At 40.7% G+C, this 23,575-nt stretch overlaps 1 protein-coding gene and 1 long non-coding RNA gene across 2 annotated transcripts; one reads left to right on the top strand and one right to left on the bottom strand.

The window, feature by feature from the left end:
- Window positions 1–580: 580 nt before the first annotated feature.
- LOC117441541 (gamma-aminobutyric acid receptor subunit beta-3-like) lies at window positions 581–15,150 on the bottom strand (the record flags this gene model as incomplete). Its single annotated transcript, XM_034077616.1, has 6 exons — window positions 14,966–15,150; window positions 13,781–13,872; window positions 12,891–12,958; window positions 3,398–3,618; window positions 1,396–1,478; window positions 581–718 (listed from the first exon to the last, which is right to left on the bottom strand). Coding segments are annotated over exons 1-6 (688 nt in total), but the record flags the coding sequence as incomplete, so codon positions are not given.
- Window positions 15,151–17,648: 2,498 nt separating this feature from the next.
- On the top strand, window positions 17,649–20,732 carry LOC117441540 (uncharacterized). The gene is made up of 3 exons (XR_004551396.2): window positions 17,649–17,957; window positions 19,628–19,712; window positions 20,614–20,732. It is a non-coding gene; the product is annotated as an uncharacterized lncRNA (long non-coding RNA).
- The last annotated feature ends 2,843 nt before the right edge of the window (window positions 20,733–23,575 follow it).

Raw genomic sequence — 23,575 nt, forward strand, 5'->3', positions numbered from 1 at the left:
CTTCATCCCTTCTTCCTTCCCCCTTTTCCTACATTCCTCCATTCATCCCTCCTTCTCTATATCCAATATTTTCTCCAATCATCTCTCTACACCTCCATTCCTACTTTCTTTCATCCCTACCTCCCTCCTTTGACTAGGGCTGCTCGATTATGGCAAAAATCATAATCTCGATTATTTGGGTCAATAATTGTAATTGCGATTATTAAATGCGATTATTCATTGACTTAGAAAACATCCATTCATTGGAGATGAAACAATTTGAAAAGTATGTTTTTAACAGTTGATTACCCTGAACTTTAAGTATAATTCAACTGAAAAAAAAAAAAAAAAATTATAAAAAAAAGCAATAATAATAAAAAAATTATCGTTTTATTTCAATTACGTTGTTTTCGTAATCGTTGTAAGCCATAATAATCGCAATCGCGATTAAAATACGATTAATTGAGCAGCCCTACCTTTGACCTTTCATTCCTCCCTCACTACGTTGTATCATTTACTCTTCCTGCACTTCATCCCGTCCTCCCCTATCCCGCCATCCCGCCATTTCTTCAATTCCTTTTCAGCGGATTGGAGAGCTGACCTGTGGAGAAGACGACGTTCTTGGACACCAGCTTGTAGTCGACGATGGAGAACTGAGGGAGCTCGATTCGAGTCACTCCGGTCACTGCGCTGTCTCCTCCTTTCCAGTAGAACTCGATATCATCTGTAGTGTAACCATCTGCAAACCAGCATACAAGAAAGGTGTGAATATAGTGAGTAGGAAAGCAATACAAAAATGCAGCCATGTCCTTTTTTTTTGGATGGCTTGAATTAATAATGTAGTTATATTTGCTTTAGGTAAATCTGTCGGCCTAATGGCTCCAGTAGATCAACAGTGCTAATCATATTCGGCTGTATGTGTTGATGGCATGAGGTGTAAATCTTCATGGGGGTGTGTGTGAATGCAGACACACGCACTTGCACTGATGCATGGGATTCATAACCGCCAATATTCAGAGGTGGAAGAAGTACTCAGATGCTTTACTTAATTAAAAGTAGAAGTAATGTGGTCTTAGAAAATCAATAGAAGTCCTAAATTGAAAATGTTGTGCTATGAGTAATGGAGTAAACGTGGCATTACATAGAACTACTTAAATAAAGTACAAGCATGTAAAAAGGTACAGACAAAGTAGCTGTGAATGGAGAGGCTGCAGAAAGTAATCTCCAGAGATACGACAGCTTAATAAATCCAAGGCGATTCAGCCACCGGTGCACTTTCTGTCTCTGGGAGATGAGGAGTGTGAGAACTCCTTTTTCTTTATGGGAATCACTGCGCTCTTCATATTTCTAAAGCGATGAAAAGGTAAAACTGTCTGCTATATTTCACTGAGAACAAGATGTGAGGCTTAAACTTACAACTCTCAATTTCCAGAGTGCAGTTCTGCTCGTCCAGCGGGTATCGCCTCAGATCCATCATGCAGGCGGCCGTCGTCGTGATTCTGAGGTATAAGAGACAAGGAAGTCAGATTCGAAGTTCGAATGCTTTATTGTCATATGCACAAGGGAGTGGTGCAGTTATCATGTATTTCTGCAATGGACCCTGAAGGCAGCATCTACCTGGTTCTACCTAGGTACAGTTGAAAAGTGTTAGACTCCTCAAATAATGCAACATACAATACAGAAAATAAGAAATTAAAACGGCAATAAAGTACTGACATAATTGTGCAAGTAAGTTGAAGGAATAAGAAAATATATACATATAAACTAGAATAAGATATAACTAAATGTAAATGAGTTGCTCTACAGTAGAATACAAAATGTATACTATGACGGTACGTCCACACAGCAGCTTTTCAAAAATCTTGAAAATCTTGGAGCTGGGCGTGTCTGACAGCTTGGGGATTTTTTGCGAGCAATGCGACCAACAACCAATCACATGAATCTCCCGCCCCCGACATACAAAGCAAAAAACCCCGGGGATTTTATGCGAGCAATATATATATATATATATAAACTCCACAAACAGGCGAAAACCTACCAGTTTCACCCACTGTCTCTGCCACCTCCCTCCATGCCTGGTTCCTCCGGTTTGTATCCCGTTAATAGTTCTGGTCGTAAAGAACCGGGTGATTTGCTACCGTAATTTCTCGTTTGGAATATGAGGAAATGAACTGCGTCTGGTTCTCCCTGCTTACACGCGGTTTGATTGGCTAGCGCTTCTACTGTCAGATTTGCATAAACGTGTTTGATTGGCTGGCGCTTCCAGCTCAGCTTCAAAAGTTGAACATTGCTCAACTTTTGAATCCTGTAAATCCTGGACATCTTCGCTTCGCTCCCCCACAATGCAGTTCGGCGAAAAGCGAGGCAAAGTGACGTCATCCCCATTCAAAGTCAATGGGAAGAGAAGCGGTGGAAGCTCCTTCTGAAGCTGCTGTGTGGACGTACCGTGAGGTTTATATAACTTGCTTTTCCTTGTTTTGTCATTTTCAAAACATACTGCAATGGAGGAGGAAGCAATAGTCAATTTAAAGAGAAGTCCCCATTATAGTTTCTGTAGAAATCATGCATCTCATTTCAAAAGAACAAGTCAATACAAAGAGACGCAAACATCCCAGCAACACAGAAACATTCCTTATGATGTGTGAAACTCGGATTCTGTCAATTACTGCTAATGGTGCTTCAGGCTTTTCACATCTGTATTGAGAATCCATTCAGAGGTATGCAATATGAGCTCTCTGTATTAGTGCTGAGTGGCTTCAGAACAACAAATTAAACATTTAGCCACTTCATGCATCTCGGGCAGATTGGCTGAAAGTTGGGAGTTAATGGGACAAGAAAGCATTAGCGGGATTTTCAAAATGTGTAAATAAACGAGTAAATAAATCTGTTTCTCAAAGACGCAATTGTCATTGGATCAGACTGGAGGGTGCAAAGGAGATCTGGCTAAAAACATACAGTAGTTAGTGTTTATAAAGTGTATATTAAATATATTCAACATCTTATAAGACACATGCATTTGCCTTCAAGTAGTGGCTCCATATTGTCTTGCCTATAATGCATCTTGCAATAATTATAACTTCCTTTTTATTTCGCTATTATTATTATTGTTATTATTTCTCATATAATAAGCAAATTATAACCAGGACCATGGCTACATATAAAAGACAAATATGCAAATGAGGCATTATGTTATGCTACATTTTGGTGATTTTATGAGAAATCTGGAGACAAAAATGCACAAAGTTATTAAAACAAACTCATAAGTGTTGACTATAGATGTGTTCTTTCCACTAGTCTGAAAGGAGAATGGAAAAAAATGGCCGAAATCAAAGATTGATCAGTTTACGAAAATGTTTTTGGCTGCGGAAATAAGGGTCCTGCAAACTATGTTATCATGTAGATTAAAATCCTTCCTCACCGGAGGCCGTACAGTACGGTGCCGTCCGGGTGCAGCCGGATCATCCGGTTCTTGACGGTGACTCCGTGGACGAAGGACTTCTTGTCGTTGAGGAAGTAGGTGTCGGGGACCCACAGCTGGTCGGCCACTCGGTTGTCCAGCGTCAGGTTCAGAGGGATGCCCAGGTACGCCAGCCTCTTATCCCTCCAGTACTGCTGGAAGTACATCGTCAGCGTGTAGTCCTGAGGGGGGGGGGGGGGGGACACACACACACAGAAGAATGTACTTATACTTAACCATAAATAAAAGTCAGATGAATGCAATTGTACTGACAATCTTTGGGTATATGACAGCTTGATCAAACACTATTCCTGTTTCAAAATGGTGCTACGTTCAGGATCCTCTGCCATGCACTGTGCACTTATAATATTAGATGAAATGTACTTTGTTTATCTAAAATTGGGAAATCATTTTGTGAAAGCAGCAACAGATAAACAAGGCACTGAGCTAAACAAATAATAGTGTATCACTCAACAGTGGAAACATACGTCTCCATAGAATATCTAAAAAAGGTGGAGTGGCACATTATGGAACGAAAGCATATTAAAGTGTGTACACGAATGAATTGTCTTCAGGCCAACGATGTAGACCACACTGAAGCCAGACTCTTTCTAAAATGTGTAAAATACTGGATGTCTGCAGCCCGGAGCCCAGGGTGGATTTTTGGTAAAAAAAGTGATATTTATAGATCATCATATTTATAGATGGTCAAACAGCTGTGATGCTCATCAGCGTGCCCGAGGTCACCGTATCTCACACCTGTCTCATAACAACCTCTCAGCTGTTCTCTGCACAGCTCTGAACCCTGCAGAAACTTCACAATAAACACTTTACTACAGTATAGATTTACATTTCTGCTGCCACAGCATGCGCACCGTGCTTCATCTCGTGACCACACAACTACACTGCACATATCAGAGAGATATATATCTTTTTACCATTGATATGTTAAGATTGTCTCCATGTTTTAATGTTCAAAAAGCTCTTTACTTTTCTCACACTGCCTGTGCTGCAGCACATCTTTTCACCCTCTGTCTGAAACCAGAGCCCAGTCTGCTCTGATTGGTTAGCTGGCCGGCTCTGTTGTGATTGGTCAACCGCTTAGAGATGTCCCGCCCCTAAGCCTACCACGTACATTGTGTTGGAGTGTTAGCCAATAGAAGCCTGAGTGCAGTGGCGGACTGGCCATCGGGACGTTCGGGACGAATCCCGATGGGCCGGTCGGACGATGTGGGCCGGTCAGATAGGTCACTAGCACACCCTCCCCCCGTTGACAATACCGAAGTGGGCCGGTCGAGAGTCCCGGGCTGATTTTTAGTCCCAGTCCGCCCCTGCCTGAGTGTTACATAGTGATGTCACTATGTTCTGGTAGTAAACAAAGGAGGGTGTTTCATGCAAGGGGGGGAGTGGGAGAGAAACTCTCTGGGGGGAACACAGGGATTTCAGCCTTTGCAGACCATTTACATGCACAAAAACCGATAGATCACACTACAGGAAAGGGAGACCTCAAAATAGCATAATAGGGCCTCTTTAACAACATTTCTTGTAAACGATAATTGAAATTGAAGTGTGGGATACCAAAAGTTTAATACCCGCAATTGATAGAAATATTGATAAATCGATTAAAAGATACATTTCATTACACATTACCGGCCATACATGCAACGTCATTCAGCTATTTTGAATAATTCATAGCGCACGGAGCTCCACAGGTGTCACACAGAAAAGCTTTTAATGGAGCTCTTTTCCAGCATGGCTTTGTTCTGCTGACTAATGTCCTCTTAAATAAATAAGCAGGTCTCAGGAAATAAACAAAAACTTGGCAGTGCAGAAAACGCCGACATTTCAATCCTGTGCTGCAAACATATTCCAAACAAAGAGTATTAATAAAAAAAACGCTTAGATTTGCTTCGGATGTTACGATCAATACAATGTTTGGTTTCTCACACACAACGGATAATTAGTTAGAAACTGCTGACTTCATTTGGACAAAATAAAGAATTGCATTATTTTTCTCGACTACTCTGAACAAATTTGGATCAACGAAGCGAATGCATCATGACAAACTGTACTTGTGTTTGGGATAAATTACACAATGTGCTTTGACTGACAATATAATATAACATAATATTGATCCCTATGAATAATTCAGTGTGTGTGTGTACAGTCAGTATTTATTCTCCGATGTTCAAAAGTCGCGTATAGAGTATTTTGACAGATATTAATGAGACTAAATCTGAATGTGGAGTCAGAGCTTGTTCTGTAATAATCAACTATGGTGGAAAGTAAAATATATTAAATTACAGTATTTTAATAGTGTGCTATAAGTCTACAATTCCACTGAAAGTCATTAATGATAATATTGAATTGTGTCCCAGCACGATTGAAAATGAACCTTCAGAGCAGACGGTCTAGACTTGAAACTTTGAGTGTCTTCCTGGTCGAATGTACTTATTGTAAGTCGCTTTGGATAAAAGCGTCAGCTAAATGCAATGTAATGTAATGTTATATTCCATCAAATGGTGATTACATTATAAAGAAACATATCTGATATCCAAAAGCTTTCGGAGGCCATGCCATACAGGTTTCAAAACCCACCGTCTTCACTCTGATTTGAGGTGTTGCTGTTAGGTGTCGGATATGTAAACCCCAGCAGACAGAAGGAGGTTTGTTTCAGCACCGCAGAGTAAATGAGTCCCAGTGGGAGGACGAGGCTGTCGTGTCCTCTTCGGCTCGGAGAGTTCACGCTCTCGCGCTCAGACACGGTTACTGTGTGCCAGTCAAACATCGTCTATTTCAACCTGACACCCTGACGTCTGCCGGGAGAACAGGAACAGACTGTGTCAGAGAGACACCGTGCACGAGGAGGGTTTCCATCTCTGCATGAGTCAAATAAAAGATCCCAGGAGAATTAAAAAGTGATCTGTTCTACAATCCGTGTCCCTGCTTCCTCCCACACAACCTCGTGAAGCCTTTCATTAAATGATTTCAGTCATTCCACTAGATATTAACGGGGGAATATACAAACGCTTTCAGAGACCATCCCATGATAAAATGTAAAAGTATTTTTTTTTGAAAATGTTCAATAGCAATACTCATTATTTTAAATGTTTATCTCAAATTCGCCCCGCATTGCTAATATACAACATACTACTTGTATTTGTAAGTACGGAAAACATTTGAGATCATCTGAAGACATTTTCTTGATCTGACCAAAAGCAGAAACAAATGTCAGAATTCTGAGAAAATTCAAACTGATTTTTTTTTTTTATTCTGAGACTTTCAGAAAAAATATATTCTAAATGAGTTTTTTTCTAACTTTTTTCTCAGCAAGAAAACAATCAGAATACCGAATTTAAACAATTTCGAAAAACATATTGAAATCCCAAACTCAACGTGGAGAAAAGTTACTGAAGCTTACATTTTGTTTTAAATCAGTTGCTCCCTCGGCCTGCTTGTGAACAGCTGGATCTTAGGGCTGTTTGATCGGACCATTGACTAACCTCCTTCAATATAACTACATCTGGAGGCTTTGGCTTAGTGGTAGTGTGCTGGACTTCGAATCAGGGGATAGCAAGTTCGAGTCCCACTACAGTCAGCATGTCGTTGTGTCCCTGAGCAAGACACTTCACCCCAAATTGCTCCTGTGGGGATTGCCCACAGAACTGAATGTAATTCGCTTTGGATAAAAGCATCTAACAAGTGACATGTAGTGTAATGTAATCTGTAGTCTGCGGTTCTTAAGGGTAACACTTCCTCCAGGCAGCAGGTTGATAATGTTAAATTGTCCCAGTGGACGGGGGGGTTAAACACATGATGGATTCCTGCTGACTCTCACTGTGGATACTGAATAATGTCTAACATCACCTCAGGGAGGATGAGCATTACAGCTTCAGGAGGTTTTTTACCTGGACAGGTGTGTCTCTGCGAAGTGTAGAAACTCTAGTGGGGCGATAAAGTCCCAAATAAATACACAGAAACTGCATTTGATCCTACAGCTAGAGGTGGGCAAAGTACTTCAAAAGTATAGGTGTAAGTTAAGCTTGAGGAAATGTCCCAACCACTTTGTAAAATGGCCAATTTTGTCTAGTCCACTTCCTTTTTAAGCATTATTTGGTAAAGACGTTCTGAAAAATAAATGAAATAAATCAGAAAGGTTTAATGTCACTGTTTAATTAGTTTTACTGGTAACTAGTAATTGTAACCAAATATATTGTAAGTAACCCTAGTAAGTAGTAACCCTCCCAACCCTGTGCGTAACATGGATATCGGGATAAGTTAGAGGGTTCAAAATATCAACAGAATAGAAAAGGACATTAGGCGATTTTCATTTCCAAGCTATAAATACAGGAGTGCAGCAAGTCAAGTGAGAATTGTATTAATACTCTCATTTCCTAGACAACAGCTCTACAGCCGCCCACACGGTTTATAACGGGCAGCACTGTGCTTGTGTGACCGGCTGTTTGAAAGCTCGCCGCCAACACCTTTACTCCCTTCTCTCTGAGTCTGTTCAAGGAGAAATACTGAGGCTGGAAAGAAAAAATACTTCGTTCCCCCTTCTTACCAACGTCAGAAACTGCGGTGACAGCAACGTAACTTAAAATGCAGCAGCACTGATCGAGGTTTTTGTAACTGTCCAAATATGTTCACATTTTCTTCTCCATTAAGTATTTCTAGGGCTGTCAATTTAATGCGTTAATAACGCGTTAACGCAAAAAAAATCAACGCCACTAATTATTTTAACGCGATTAACGCATCTGTATTTTTTTTCCTCGGCCGCCCCGTATTTTCAGAGCGCATCGAGTTTAAAATACCATCTACAAGCTGATGCTGACAGCCCCGCTCCTGCCGCCCGCTTGTGGCAGACCACACTTCCACGGTCACCGGCAGGTACCGACTGGCCATCGGGAGGACCGGGAGGGTGTGTGTATGTGTGGCCCGAGCGAGCGAGAGAGAGACCTTACGTGCATTGTTGTTGTTAGCATCTGGTGCTAGCTAGCTGCACTAACGGATATAAGGAGCTGTTTAAATGAAAACAGAGGAGCGACATTTCGCCACAACTGCGCCGAGCACTTGACTTGATGCAGGAAGCCAGACAGCGGGACATTGTAGGAGAAGTCAGCACACTCAGCACGGATAGTGTGATGATTGCACATGATTGCATCGTCCAGGCAGCTCCCGTTCGAGCATATGCCTTGAGTTGCACATAGCTCCAACGATCCATCACACACACACACACACACACACACACACACACACACACACACACACACACACACACACACACACACACACACACACACACACACACACACACACACACACACACACACACACACACACACACACACTTTGTATTGTATTATTGTATGAGAGGTTCCAGGTTGAATTGAGGCGAATGTTTGTAATGTTCAAATGATAATAAACATTAGCATAAAGCATATTTGTCCCATGTTGATAAGAGTATTAAAAACTTGAAAAATATTCCTCTAAGGTACATTTAGAACAGATGAAAAATGTGTGATTAATTTGCGATTAATCGCGATTAACTATGGACAATCATGCGATTAATCGCGATTAAATATTTTAATCGACTGACAGCCCTAATTTAAACACTTCCAGAGCCCATACTGTGTTCCTGTTAGTGTTTACTTCCTGTCGGTCTTCTTCTGCTGTTCCCATGAGTTTTTACTTTCTATCTGTCTTCTCCTGCTGTTCCATTTAGTGTTAACTTCCTGCCTGCCTTGCTGTTCCCTTTAGTGTTAACTTCCTGTCTGTCTTTTTCTGCTGTTTCCTTTACTGTTTACTTCCTGTCTGTCTGTCTGTCTGTCTGTCTGTCTGTCTGTCTGTCTGTCTGTCTGTCCGTCTATCTGTCTGTCTGTCTGTCTTTCAACGTCTTTTCTTCTCTTGTTCTCTATTTCTTTTCTTTACTGGTCACAGTTTAGTCATCAGGAATCCTAAGTTTCCTGCTCTCCACAAATCTAAAAAGATATATTAAAAAAGTATTTCACTGTGTTTTCTGACAGATGAAAACTCTTAGCCCTTAACAACATCTGGAATGTCCAAATTGACCAATCAGAATCGAGTATTCAACTTAGCAGTGTGATAACGATATTTAAGTTACCTACAGTACAGTAGTGTATTTGAATGTGTTATGTCACGTTTGGTGTAATACTGCAGAAAAACAAACAGAAAACATAACCTATTTTGGTAGTGTGACTAGACTGTAGATAATTCACAACTTTCCTGCTCCTCTGGAACAAATGTGGAGAAAGTGTAACACCACTAACAGGATGTTGTGAAAGTAAATGAAAAGAGACAAGAGCTGCACTGCAGATCCACTCTGTCTGCTGCCTTCTCTTGCAGCACGACGCTAAACCAAGCACAAACCACTAACACAGATTTACCAAATATAGCCCCTATCCTGTTAACAGATTAAAAGTTGCTGCTAATAACGGACATAATCACACCTGTGCACACATACACTTTGCAGAGCAGTCAATCAGCAGCTTTCGCAAGTCAGGCTGATGATTTAACCCAAGGATCAGATGGAGTTTAGTTTGAGGGCTGCAACAAAAGACGACTATCCATTCGTCCGACAGTATATTTTCAGCAAAAATCTCAGAAAATGCCAACTTCAGTATCTAAAATATGCAGACATCCAGATTGTCATTGTTTATATATAATATAAAAGCGAATATCTACTGGGTTTGAACTTAACCTTGGACTCTGAGAAACTAGGATCTATTGTTTCCAATATTATATTTAACACACCATTAGGAAATATTCTGCAGGTTAATCGACAATGAAGATAATCATAGTTAAAGCCTTGTGTATAAGGGTAGCTGTATGCATGAATTAAATATGATTATTAGAGAATTAAAACAGCTTATTACCTCGTCTATCTACAGGCAGATGAATATTTAAGTATCTCTCAGAACAGTTATGATGCTGAGTTAGACTTTGAAAACCAGGATGGACATTTCTCAATATTTTTGGATTTACAATTAATCTAGAAAATCATCAAAAGATTACACAATGAAAATATGTGTTAGTGGCCGTAATGGCGCCATTGTGTTGAGCTTTGCTTTTTCTCTGCGCCTGCACAACATTTTTTTCTTCCCATATTACTTTCATCAGACGTCTTTTCCATCAGAGGACTGACACTTCTTCAATTGTGTGACGCCTTCACTGACCTGACCACTCATTGCGCTGTCATTACTCTTCACTTTTAAAACTGCAATGACGTGGCATCTGTTCCTTTGTACATCACAATCAGTTTCGAATTACATTTCTGTGGTTGCAGATTCTTCATTTTCATTTAGCTTAAGTATTGGTTAACTTAGTTCAATATGCTCGTCTTTCGCAATGTCTTATAACGTTTATTGAAGTTGCATTGAAGATAAAAAATATATATATTTTGCAGCACTAATGGATATATTTGAATATTTAACATGGAACTGTTTCTTTAATGCCTTATGGAAAGGATGCAAACAGCTCCTGGTGTTGTATAATTCACTGTATCAGGAGTAAACAACTTTTAGCACATGCTCAAGTGGCACTGGGATTGTTTATTTTCAGATGTGTACTTTGCCTCCGGCTATGAGCAGAATATCTTTTTCTCTCTGTACCATCTGCATTAACACAGACAGGATGATATGATCGAGAATGAGGAGGCCGAATGCTCGAGTAGAGTAGCTTCTCTCGAGTTAAGAGTGGGCGTGATCACTAAAAATGTGCTAAAATTAATCATAGATTATCAAAGCGAATGATATAGAAAAATATATACATGTTTATTAAACTTTCAATCGAAAGCCGTGCATGAAAAAATATATTAATTACATAATTAGTTTCAATACTTGATTCTGATTGGTCGATTTGGAAATTCCTGGGGTCTGTTAATTTTTGCTAGCAGACGGTTGCTAAGGAGAGCAAACCGTTACTAAGGAGGATTAAGTGTGCTGTCATATCAATCCGCAGAAAGATGTACGGTCAATTTAAGGTCAGCTGTGGATACGTTTACATTAATGAATTTAAAAAAAACAGACAGGGTGATCATGATCCCGACACAAGGATTATTATTATTTAACAACTAAATATTTTCAACCATGCAAATATTTTACCAAATCTGAGTCTCAGTTCTCACTGTCCTGCTGGGACCAGATATATTTCAGCGAGCCGGAGGATATTTTCTCCTGGTGGCGGGTGATGGAGCATCAGACTCTGTCAGCAGTTCACACCAATGATACATGGCACACACACACACACACACACACACACACACACACACACACACACACACACACACACACACACACACACACACACACACACACACACACACACACACACACACACACACACACACACACACACACACACACACACACACACACACACACACACACACACACACAGTGACCCACACAAGGAGGTCTGTCTTGTTTTATATGTCTGAATGGAGAAGACAGCTCTGAACACACTGACCTCTGTAACTGGACTATTAAATCTTCAGTGCTGGAGTCACACAGCCAGTGAACCATGATGAGCTGAGCCATAACGTGAAATATTAGATAACAAAACCACTCCAGACGACAAGTTAAAATATATTAACTGCTTAAAATTACACACTGCACCGACAAAATTCATATTGTAAAGAACATATATGTTGACATTTCTTCTTCTCGATCATACAAATGATTATAGGCACTTTCACACCGGAGTACTTTTCCCTTTTAGTTCCGATAGTTCCTGGGATTTTGCGTTCACACCAAAAAGAGAACTTAGTTCATGAAAACTTTCCCCCCCTTTTTAGTCCCTGCTAGAGAGCTGGTACTTTCCTGATTTCTGATTGGCTGGGCGGATTGCAAACCACGCCCCGTAAAACTTGGAAAGGTTTTGTGAAGACGCCATTGTATTTGCTGGCATTAGCATTAGCATTAGCCCCGCGCACCAACGGAGAGAGAATAACTTATGGCAACACAAAATAAAACATGGGAGCGGTGGAGATGAGGAGGTGTTGGCGTTCTGGCGATTTACTCGGAAGGCTTCAGTAGAAGCTGCTGGGAGTCCCAGCTTTGTTCACAGACTTAATTCTTGAAATAGTTTTTAACTCTGTTTCTGACATTGACACTTTATTCTTAACATCTTTTCCTTATTCTCTGAAAGGTAGATCGCCTTTATTTTTTATATTTAGACTTTATTCTCAAAATATAATTCAAGCAACAAACATATTTGTTTTATTTTTCCCCTTATGTCTTTTCCTAATACGCTTCAGTACATCCCACTTTCACATAAGTCACTTTTTTAAATGAATGTAGCCATTTTGTATGTAAATATTGAACTGATTAAGGCTTTTTATTTTAGTCAGGTTACCAACCAAAAGAAGTCCACAAAGGTTCACCCAAACTACAGATGAGACAAACAGGAAATAAAGGCTTTTTATTGAACTCACCATGTTGACTTCTGACACCATGTCTATGCTCGCCACGTCGATACTCATTCCAACGGCAACCGGTTTACCTTCAGATATAAAAAGAACAAGTTAAGAACCAGTGGTGGAAAAATAACTAAGACATTTTAGTCAAGTATTGAACTTCAGTAAGAGTTTGAGATAGTTGAGGTAAAACAGTAAAAAGGAAATATTGTATAGAAAGGGATGAACCCCTCTTTAATGGTCACACATGCATAGCACACAGCTCACACAGTGACATGTGTTCTCTGCTTTTAACCCATCCTAGTACCAGGAGTCTAGTACTAGGAGCAGTGGGCAGCTATTGTACAGCGCCCGGGGAGCAATGGGAGTGAGGGGGGAAGGGGGTTGTCCGGTGCCTTACTCAAGGGCACCACGGCAGGGTAGGAGGTGAACTGGGACCTCTCCAAGTAGCAGTCCACACTCCATATTTCAGGTCTCGTCGGGGACTTGAACCGGCAACCCTACAGCTCCGAGTCCAAGCCCCGACTGACTGAGCCACTGCCGTATATGTCAAATGCTAAGAAATATGAACATAATAAGTTGTGCAACGTAAAAAGGTATATTTAATTAACTACCTGAAGAAGAACAAATCTTATGTTTTACGCCACTACATTTATTTGAGAATTTTGATTACCTATACATTCTTAATAACATTAAATAATCTGCAAAATTACATTTTTGGTACTTAAAGTATACTTTGATAGTGATTATTTAGCAATTTGGTAAAACTTCAATGCATGACTTTTAATTTAATATTCTACTTATTTGTACTTACCTTACTACACCTTAAGGTAGATTAAAGTAAACCGTAAGGTACAGAAACAACTCTGGAACACATTTTTGTGCAACACAAGAAAAGTGGGACATACCTCCAAAGTCGGGCCGGAGACGGATATCATATCCTTTCAGCAATTTGTCCACGGTTTCTTTTACGAAGGACATGTTCCCCGGCTTGTTGGCGCTGAAAAGAGAGAAACAGTGATGGTAACTCTCCAGGGGAACCACCAGTCCGCGCACCTGGTTATGGTGGTTCTAGGGGGGCCGTCAGAGTCCAGTGCCCCTGTAACACTGAGCCTGGACCCCCTGTGGCCCCGAGAACAATCTATGATAATACCATTTGCTGAAATGTGTGAAGTTAACAGGAATGTGTTTCGATTTGTTCTTAATTATAAAATTAAAACCAATGTTACTAAAATAACATTGCTGAATCAAATACCTATCATGCTGTTCATTTTGCTTTTTGTGGAAAATGTTGAACTATAACTGTTGAAATCTTATCCCCAGTAAAAAGTGTCTAAAACCACGACAACACCTCGGTCCCCAGACCAGGCTTAGGAAGTAACGTGATTACATAATCAGGTTACAAAAAGGTAACTATTCTCTTACAGTTACGTAAAAAAGATTTATTCAAATTACTTAAATAAAGGATCACATGCAGGATTACAATGATTATTTACATTTTTAAATATAGAAAGATGTATTACGAAGCACATGGACACATATCAACACTTACCCAGTCTTGAGTGAAACCACTACGAGTAATTTACTTGAGTATTTTCATTTAATGCTACTTCTACTCCACTTCATTTAAAAAATGTAAAACATATATTTTTACTGCATTTAATTAACATAATAGCTTCTTTAACTTTTAACATAATGCATCTCTAACAAAAATTAAATTGTGGACCAACTCTTTCGGGTATAAAAACCCCTCGAAAAACCCCAACAGATTACAAAAAGTAAAATAATATATATCAGAGTTTTTGTTTATCTACACGTTTTTGTGCAGAATTACCCATTTCACTTTTTACATTTTGCCAATTCGGGAGTTTTACTTAAATAAGATTTTAAATGGACGTTTACTTGTAATGAAATATTGTTAAATGAATGCATTGGTACTTTTTATTAAATTGGTACTTTTTATTGCATTTGATATAGAAGTAATCCAAAAGTAAAGGAACGCAATCTGGTTACATTACTTTTATATTGTAATACTTAGATCAGCTTGCATATTTCATTTTTTACAATACATTATTAAAGTAACCCTGGCTCACCTCTGCACACAACACACCACCACCGCCACCAGGAGCGGCAGAGAGAGCAGGTCCCGCAAACGATCCGTTTTTAGCGGTCCCCACATGGCGTGTGTGTGCAACAAAAAAAGTGTACACACTCAGGCAAACCTCCGCTAAACCACGCGGGGCTCCCTCCACATTGCGTCTGCCTATGAAGCCGGTTAACATGCTTCAAGAGGCGGGGGGAGGAGCAGCGTTTACCCGAGAAGCAGCCGCCTCAGCCGGTCCCCATGGTCCGGTTAGCCACTCTCAAATATCCTTCCACAGGTCCTCCGTGCAAAGTGCTGCAGCATGAGGGAACATCAAATTATCCCCTCGCAGAACATGTTGTAACTCAGAGAGGTCTCAGTGTGTGAGTTTTCATTATGAATCCTCGTGTCAGTGTGCGCGGGGCTATCCTTGGTGATCATTAAAGCCCATGTTATTGAAGTGAGTAGTGCACGAGTTCAATTACGTTAAGATGCAGCTCTGAAAGGAGGAGGAGGAGGAGGAGGAGGAGGAGGAGGAGGAGGTGCTTTTCCAAGAGACAATATGACACCTGTTTTATTTAATCAGTAGTAGGCCTAATATAGATATATAACAGTAGGATATTTAGTGTACTTTATTTAACTTTAAGGTACTTTTACATTCCATTACCTGCTACTTTATACTTCTACTTCTCAGAGGCACATATTGTACTTTAATACAAAGATATAGCCTAATCATCAAATAATGGATCATGTATCGACAAGTTAAAGGGGCTCTGCTTTTTGGGGTTTTCTCTCTTCCCTCCAGAGATAATTATAATTTAGGGATAATTATAATAATGATTTTTAAAAAGTAATTGTGGTTGATTCTTTGCTGCAGTGGCGAGACAGAATATTTGGATTTTGTGTATAAAAATGGTGTCACTCAACTTCAATTGTTTCTGCGTAGATGTTTGTACGTCGGTGCTAGTATCTGTAGCTTTCTCTCTCCTGCTCTCTTATTTGTCTGCTTTAGTGTTTGCAGTAGTGGAAGAAGTTCAATATCACTGCAGGGAAGAGTGAGCTAAAGATTTCCCAAAGACTTTCTCACATGCATTCAAGAGAGACACTGCTGGCTCAATTCAAGGAAGGAAACTTTTTTTTAAAACACTTTTGTGGCAGATTCTTTTGCCACGCTTTGGAGAAACAAAATATCATGTTTAAGACCAACAATTAAAATGACCTGTCCATTGTTATGTTATATTATCGGCCTTTGAAACAGTGTCTTTTGTATCTCTTGCTTAATAATTGACTATTTACATAATGTACACATCATACCATTACCACCCAAACGCCCTTTCTTACATGAAGTGATTCTTACCTGGTGTCATAGATGGCGTACAGGTTTTTCTTCCCACGGACAGCATTCCTGTTAAAACAAGATACGGTGTGATTACTTTATATGTCAGTACAGAGGATTACGTGTTTTGTAGTCAAACCCTGAAGGCAGCATCACCCTGTTCAATGTGATTTTGGAATTAATACAGAAAAAAGATGTCTGTGTCGAACACACATTTATATAAAGGAACTACAGCATGGTTATTTCTGGGTTTTAGGACTCATTCCTGCACCGCTACACACTGCCAGGAAACAGAAGGTTTTACACAATCATAAAAGGTTATCCACTCTTTCAAACCACTATAGTCTGCACTTGTTTGTATCTTTTAGGATGTGTAAGAAATACTCCTCCATAAGTGAGTCAGTTGTGAGTGGGTCGACCCCAATACTGGCGGAGATAAATGCACACTGATGAAATATAGCCTGCTGCAGACGTGTCAGACGTATCGTCTCCTCCTGAAATCTGGACCATTAACCAACCAAGAAAAATGGAAAATGAATAGCTGTGTCCCCACATACAGAAGTCAGGCCGATAATAGGCTGCACTATGAAAAGTGGGAGAAAAGTATGAAGAGCTTTTGAGAAAAAATCAAACTGGCATGCACTCATAAAACGTCTTCCTCTCCTAATAGCACCTACAATCGTTATTCCTGTGGATAACTGCTCGTGTTTCCGAGCAAAGTAATCAGGTTTATGCAATCATTTGATTTTACTGCACAGGGGTATTGTGAGCCAACTCTGTTGTGATTGGTCAACCGTTTAGAGGTGTCCCGCCCCTTAGCCTATCATATACAATTTGTTAGAGCGCTAGAAAATTGTTACATAGTGATGTCACTATGTGGAAGCAAACAAAGCAGTCCAATTGAGGCGTTTTGAACGTGGGGGGGGGGGGGGGGGAATCTCCCTCTGGCAGTAACATAGGGATTTTAGCTTTTGTAGACCATTTACATGCACCAAAAACTATAACACGCTACAGGAAAGGGGATCCCCAAAAAGAAAATTAAGTAGTACTAAGTAAATATCTATCACATGCATACAGGCAGCCTACAAAATGCCACCTTAAAGACCCCATAGAAAGTCCTCTTTCGTTGTAAGTGTTGCAAATGTGTCATAAAGTAAGATGTGTGGTGCTATTGTTTGTTGGTATTGATCAGATTATGAAAGGGTTGTTGTTATGGAGATCCCTCTCATGTTATTATTGTAACTACTCTCTCCCCCTCCCTTCCCTATCAGTCTCCCCATCTTCTCTCTCCCTCTCTCTCTCTCCTCTCTCTCTCTCTCTCTCTCTCTCTCTCTCTCATGCATCACACATCCTCTCTGCACTGCATGCTCTCCCTTCACTCCGCACTTTGCATTGTACCTCTGGATACCGGATTGGATTTTTCTGCAGAGCCTGCTGTGTGCAGACCCCTCTGAAGGATGGTCAGTCAGCACAAGTGTTGGGAAGCCTTCACATTCCCGCTGCAAGCCCTTTAATCACACACAAAGCCCGCTGACAGTGGAATTACTCCTCATCGCCTCTTCCTCTGTTCTCTGTGCGCGGATGGCTCCTCACATTTGATGCCAGATACCAGAGTCTGCGTGTGAGATTCAGGGAGAAGTTTGACTGCGCATCGTCTTCTTGTGTGGTAAGCTTTGCAGCACGGCTTGTTACAGGCCGGCGGGGTATGTGTGTGGGGGGGGTGTGTGTGAGTGGGCACGGGGGGGGGGTATCTGCTGCTGAGGCTGCAGGAGGGGGGACCTTAACCTGGAGAATGTAGCCTCAGAGCCGGGGAATGTGGTGGAGGAATGAGGCGGTGTGTGTGTGCAGGAGTGAGTCGTGAATGGAGGCTGTGCAGCGCGGGGTGCATGCATCTTGTGTGTGTGTGTGTGGTGTGTGTGTGTGTGTGTGTGTGTGTGTGGTGTGTGTGTGTGTGTGGTGTGTGTGTGTGTGGGTGTGTGTGTGTGGGTGTTGTGTGTGTGTGTGTGTGTGTGTGTGTGTGTGTGTGTGGTGTGTGTGTTGTGTGGTGTGGGTGTGTGTGTGTGTGTTGTGGTGTTGTGTGTGGTGTGTGTGTGTGTGTGTGTGAGATAGAGAGGATACAGAGGGACAGATGTGCAGATATGTGCAGGTGGAGGCATCTCACAGTGCCCTTAGACCCTTGCAGGTAAAACTCCCAAAGAAACCCCCCAGTTAAAGGGGAACATGCTATACACCTCGGGGAGAGCAGCAGAGGAGGAAACCTCTCCCAGACATAGTTTAAAAATATATTACATTTACAGCATAGACGGTGAAAATGTTTACAATGTGCATAATGTAAAAAGAAGAAGAAGAAGAGGTGGATGTAAACAGTCTTCCAGAAAATAAGGTTTACAAGAAAGAAAGGCTGAGAGGAACTTTGCACCTAACATCTGTGCAGACCTTCTGAAGTGTTGAGAAAATCCAGAAAATATGTAGCTACACATTTATTTATTTATTATTTGTATTGATTAATCTGCTCATTAGCTTCTTGATTTGGTGTTTAAAATGTCAAAAAGTATTACAAATGTTCATTCAAGTTCCTCACAGTCCAAGTTGATGTCTTTAAATGTCTTGTTTTGTCAGTCCTAAACCCAAAGAAATTCACTTTAATGTGAAATAAAACAGAGACAACATTTTTGCCCGAAAATACAGTTAATAGGAGGGAAATACTAGAGCTTGAAGCCTGCATATAAACATATCGTGTATATTAATACAAAATATGTCAGATTAAATATTATTTATTTAGTTTCCAAATGTTGTTCCATCTATGTTGAAGATATTCTCTTAATGTGAAAAATCACAGAAAAACGAGGCTGAAAACATCCTTTTCTAAAATACTGGCATGAAAAATGACTTTAACACTTATTTGATTATCAATAGTTTGAGATTATTTTTCTGTTGACCGACTATTCTTTGCATCTAATGTTGTGATACTACAAAAACATTTGTGCACAATTATTAAGATTTACTGATCAAGAAATATTAGTGTTGCCTTTTAAGCTTGCTGTAAAGCTGATCAACAATACTATTTTATAAAAAGAAATATATGTGAATGGATATTATTCATTTAGTGAAACTGCAGAGAAGTTCTACAATACAGAACTGCTGCATTCATTTCAATGGTTTTAGTTTGTATGTACTGCTGCTGATATAATCCATGTTGATTTGTTTGCCTCTCACACCTTGCTTCTGAGTGTTGAGGTTGTGGATAATTGAATAGCCTGTCGGGATAAGTAGAGTCTGAATTCAGCCAGTTATTGTGAGTTTTTTAACCCGGTGAGGATGCGGTGTGTTTTTCAGGAATGGGCGATGGAAAGAGCTTCAGCTCTGCAATGAGGCGAGTGTGTGTCTGCGTCCTGATGCTGAGCATCACCTGCCGGCTGAGGTGAGAACTGGAGCTCTGCAGGGAAACATGAATGCACTTTATTTGTATTAATAATCTATTTCTAAAATATTTTCCTATGTTACTTTATTTCCAGCCGTGCACTGACTATGTCTACATGCATGCACAAATATACATTTGTCAGATTTGGGCGAGACTAAAGGGAACTTCTTTTCACTTTTGGTCAGATCTAAAACAATATTCTCATGTGGCCCTAATCCTCTTTCATTTTTCAGACAAGTGGAAGGAAATCAGGCAAAACTCATATTACATTTTTTTTCATGAGACTTTTTTTTACCCAAAAGTTATTATAACATAATTACTTATTTGCATATTTAAATATAACATTCAAGAAAACTTGTCAAAGAAAAAAAAATGACGTATTATGTTCATTTTCAGGTTCGTATTATCAGTAGGTAGTGTCTCTACTGTGACATGTCTCCATGTTTTAATGTTCAAAAAGCTCTTTATTTTTCTTCATACTGCCTGTGCTGCAACACCTCTTTTCACCCTCTGTCTGAAACCAGTTGTGATTGGTCAACCGCTTAGGGATGTCCCGCCCCTTAGCCAATCACGAACAATGTGTTGGAGCACTAGCCTAATATGTCAGTATGTTCGATTGGATTTTAGCCTTTGCAGAGCATTTAGATGCACAATAACCTGTCCTATAGAACAGCACACTACAGGAGAGGGAAAACCCCAAGAGCAGAATTATAGGGTTACATCTTAGTTACAGTTAAATCTTTGTAAAGAGAAATTTGGGTAAGGATGTACGTGTTTTTAACAATTCATATACCGTTATTGTGTATCACCATATCTGTATAATTTAATCCTGATAAGACTCCATTTAATCTAATTCCTGCATGAGTTGTGTATTTTCCTAACCATTATCTCTAAACCTCAGCCTCTCCCAGGAAGTAACGGGAACTCCCAAAGAGGCCGAACTAAACGACAACATCACCATCTTCACACGCATCCTGGACGGGCTGCTGGACGGATATGACAACAGACTGCGGCCCGGACTGGGAGGTAGGTCCAAATAAAAGCCTCAACACCTCTGATACTTTACGTAATTAAAACAGTCACACATCTGACAGGTGAGAACTGAAGGTGCCAAATATCTCTGGGGTGTCTCTTTTCACAAAATATCCAGGAATGTTTTATTTTTGTAACGTTTTATCTTTCAGTTTTGCTACGACAAAGTATGTCAGTAGATATACTGGTGGATTTAAAAACGGCGGTTGCTAACAAGTGTCTCAATGAGACGACTATACTGTACACGTCATCCCGCCCAACAGTTTAGCGGTTGTGACGTGAAGTCATGTGACCATGCTGTAGTTCCTTTATAGCCCAACATTAGCCGCCTTTAGCTTAGCGCAGCGTTTCTCAAAGTGTGGGGCGCGCCCCACTGGTAGGGCGCAAGGATGTGATAGGTGGGTCGCAAACGGACGCGATGAACGAGAGATTTTTCTTTTTTTTAAATACATTTTTTGGACCTCAGGCCAGAATCGAACCTGGGTCCTCGGGGGCGGTAGTGGACTGTTACAGCGGAGACTCGCAATGGCGGTGGACTTTCACAGCGCCGCTGCGCCGGACCCGCCGGGTTTGCGGCAGTGGATGCGGCGGCGGATGCGGCGGCGGATGCGGCGGCGGATGCGGTACCGGCGCAGCAGCACTGTGAAAGTCCACGTCCCACCTATGCCAGAGCCAGCGGTCCACCGATGGCAGCAGCCCACCAACGGCAGCGGCCCACCGGGAAAAGTCCCGAATCTCCCGATGGCCAATCTGCTCACACACACAACTGAAACCAAAATCATTTACAGACATATGTAAAAATCTCTCATACACACATGTGAAATGCTCTCTCACACACACACACAACAGCGTTGCAGTCGGGAAGAAAAGCAATGTGGAGCGGCACCTCACCCACTTCATAAGGAGTTTAACAGTGACACTTTTCGAAATCCCGTTTGTGTCCCCTCGCTTTACAAATAGGCCTATTATTATTTTTTAACGCAAGCCGCCATCGCCACGGAAGAGCACACAGCCTCTGTGAGCGAGCGAGACAGAACACACCTTTATCTATTAATATAGATGTAAAAAATAAAGTAAGAAATCATTCCATTCCATAATTTTTTTTAGAAGGGGAGTAATTAGAAAAACATGCATAAATAAAAAGAAAGAATGCTAACTAGTTAACATAAGATAAGAAAAACAAGTTTAAATTATTTGTTATTGGTTGTGATCATATTCTAAAGATGTTTGGATTATTAAAAAGTATACAGCTCCCTTTCATAGAGTGTTGAGAGCTGTATCCAGAAATTCATGTTGGGCTCAAAGTGCACCAGATTGATGCATTTCACTTCAACATTAAAAAAAATATCTTGCATGCCCCCGGACCCCCCTAGAGGATGTGAGGTCCAACCTTTTATTGGAGCGATGAGGAACAGGTGGGGCTTGAAAAGGTCCACCTGTTCAAAGTGGGGAATGACAGAAAAAGTTTGAGAACCACTGGCCCAACATTAGCCGCCTTTAGCTTAGCGGTGGTGGCGTTAAGTCTTGTCACCGTGCTGTCGTTCCTTTATAGCCCAACATTAGCCGCCTTTAGCTTAGCAGTGGTGATGTGAAGTCATGTGACCGTGCTGTAGTTCCTTTATAGCCCGACATTAGCCGCCTTTAGCTTAGCGGTGGTGATGTGAAGTCATGTGACCGTGCTGTAGTTCCTTTATAGCCCAACATTAGCCGCCTTTAGCTTAGCGGTGGTGAGGTTAAGTCTTGTCACCGTGCTGTCGTTCCTTTATAGCCCAACATTAGCCGCCTTTAGCTTAGCAGTGGTGATGTGAAGTCATGTGACCGTGCTGTAGTTCCTTTATAGCCCGACATTAGCCGCCTTTAGCTTAGCGGTGGTGACATGAAGACATGTGACCGTGCTGTGGTTCCTTTAAAGCCAACGTTATCTTTTACACATGAAGTGGTTTTAATATGTGGAGATCATTCTGCTGAACAAACCCTTTAAGTATCGTAAACGTTGTTTGACACAGAGATTATTCCCTGCAATAATCCCAAATCACATAGAGAAATCCCAGGGAGATTCTACCTTCAGGGTCAGAAAAGGGTAGAAAAAAGCTCTTTTCTCTGTGGATATTCCTCATTCTGAACAATGCTCTGGAACATCAGTCTTTTCCCCGGACAGGCTGAATGTGTCTGTATTCATGAAGTGTTTGACAGAGAGGCATGATCAGCTGTTTGCATCTCCCCTCAGTGTGATTTAATGTCACTGTACTGAGGCAGATACTGTGACCTTGAGGAAGACATTATTCCTGCTCATAAAACAGACGCTTCATTGTTCTCGGGAGAAGCAATACAAACACAGAGAAGCTCTCCTCAGAACGGAGGATTCAGACGATAAGAAGAGGAAATAATTCTCTTTTACTGGTTTTTGGGTCACTTTTTCTAGAATAAAATGAGTTTGGATCTTTGCACCATCTGTGTCAAAAGACTGGAGTTAGGGTTAGAAAAAATGCTGCCACTTTTGTTCTGATTGGTCAAGTCTTAAAATCTTGTACATACGTTGAGCAATAATTTTACTATTTAGATCAAATAAAAAATTTAACTTTCAGCAATAGAACATTTAAGATATGGCCTAAAAGGAGCAAAAAGCACTTGTAATGTATTGTGTTCATAAAATGACATCTTTGGTACCAGAGGTCGCGTTAACCGAATATTCTCCGTCTATGAAGGATTTTTTTTAACAATGACGGACAAATCTGAAAGCAGTCCGTCATTTTGACAGATTAGAACAAACTTGGAACAGCGCCAAAGTTTCCCCGCAGCGAGGCTCCGGTGTTGTGCCGTGTTAGCATGCC

The sequence above is a fragment of the Pseudochaenichthys georgianus genome, unplaced genomic scaffold (genome assembly GCF_902827115.2).
Source record: "Pseudochaenichthys georgianus unplaced genomic scaffold, fPseGeo1.2 scaffold_1778_arrow_ctg1, whole genome shotgun sequence".
NCBI classification, from domain to species: Eukaryota; Metazoa; Chordata; class Actinopteri; order Perciformes; family Channichthyidae; genus Pseudochaenichthys; species Pseudochaenichthys georgianus.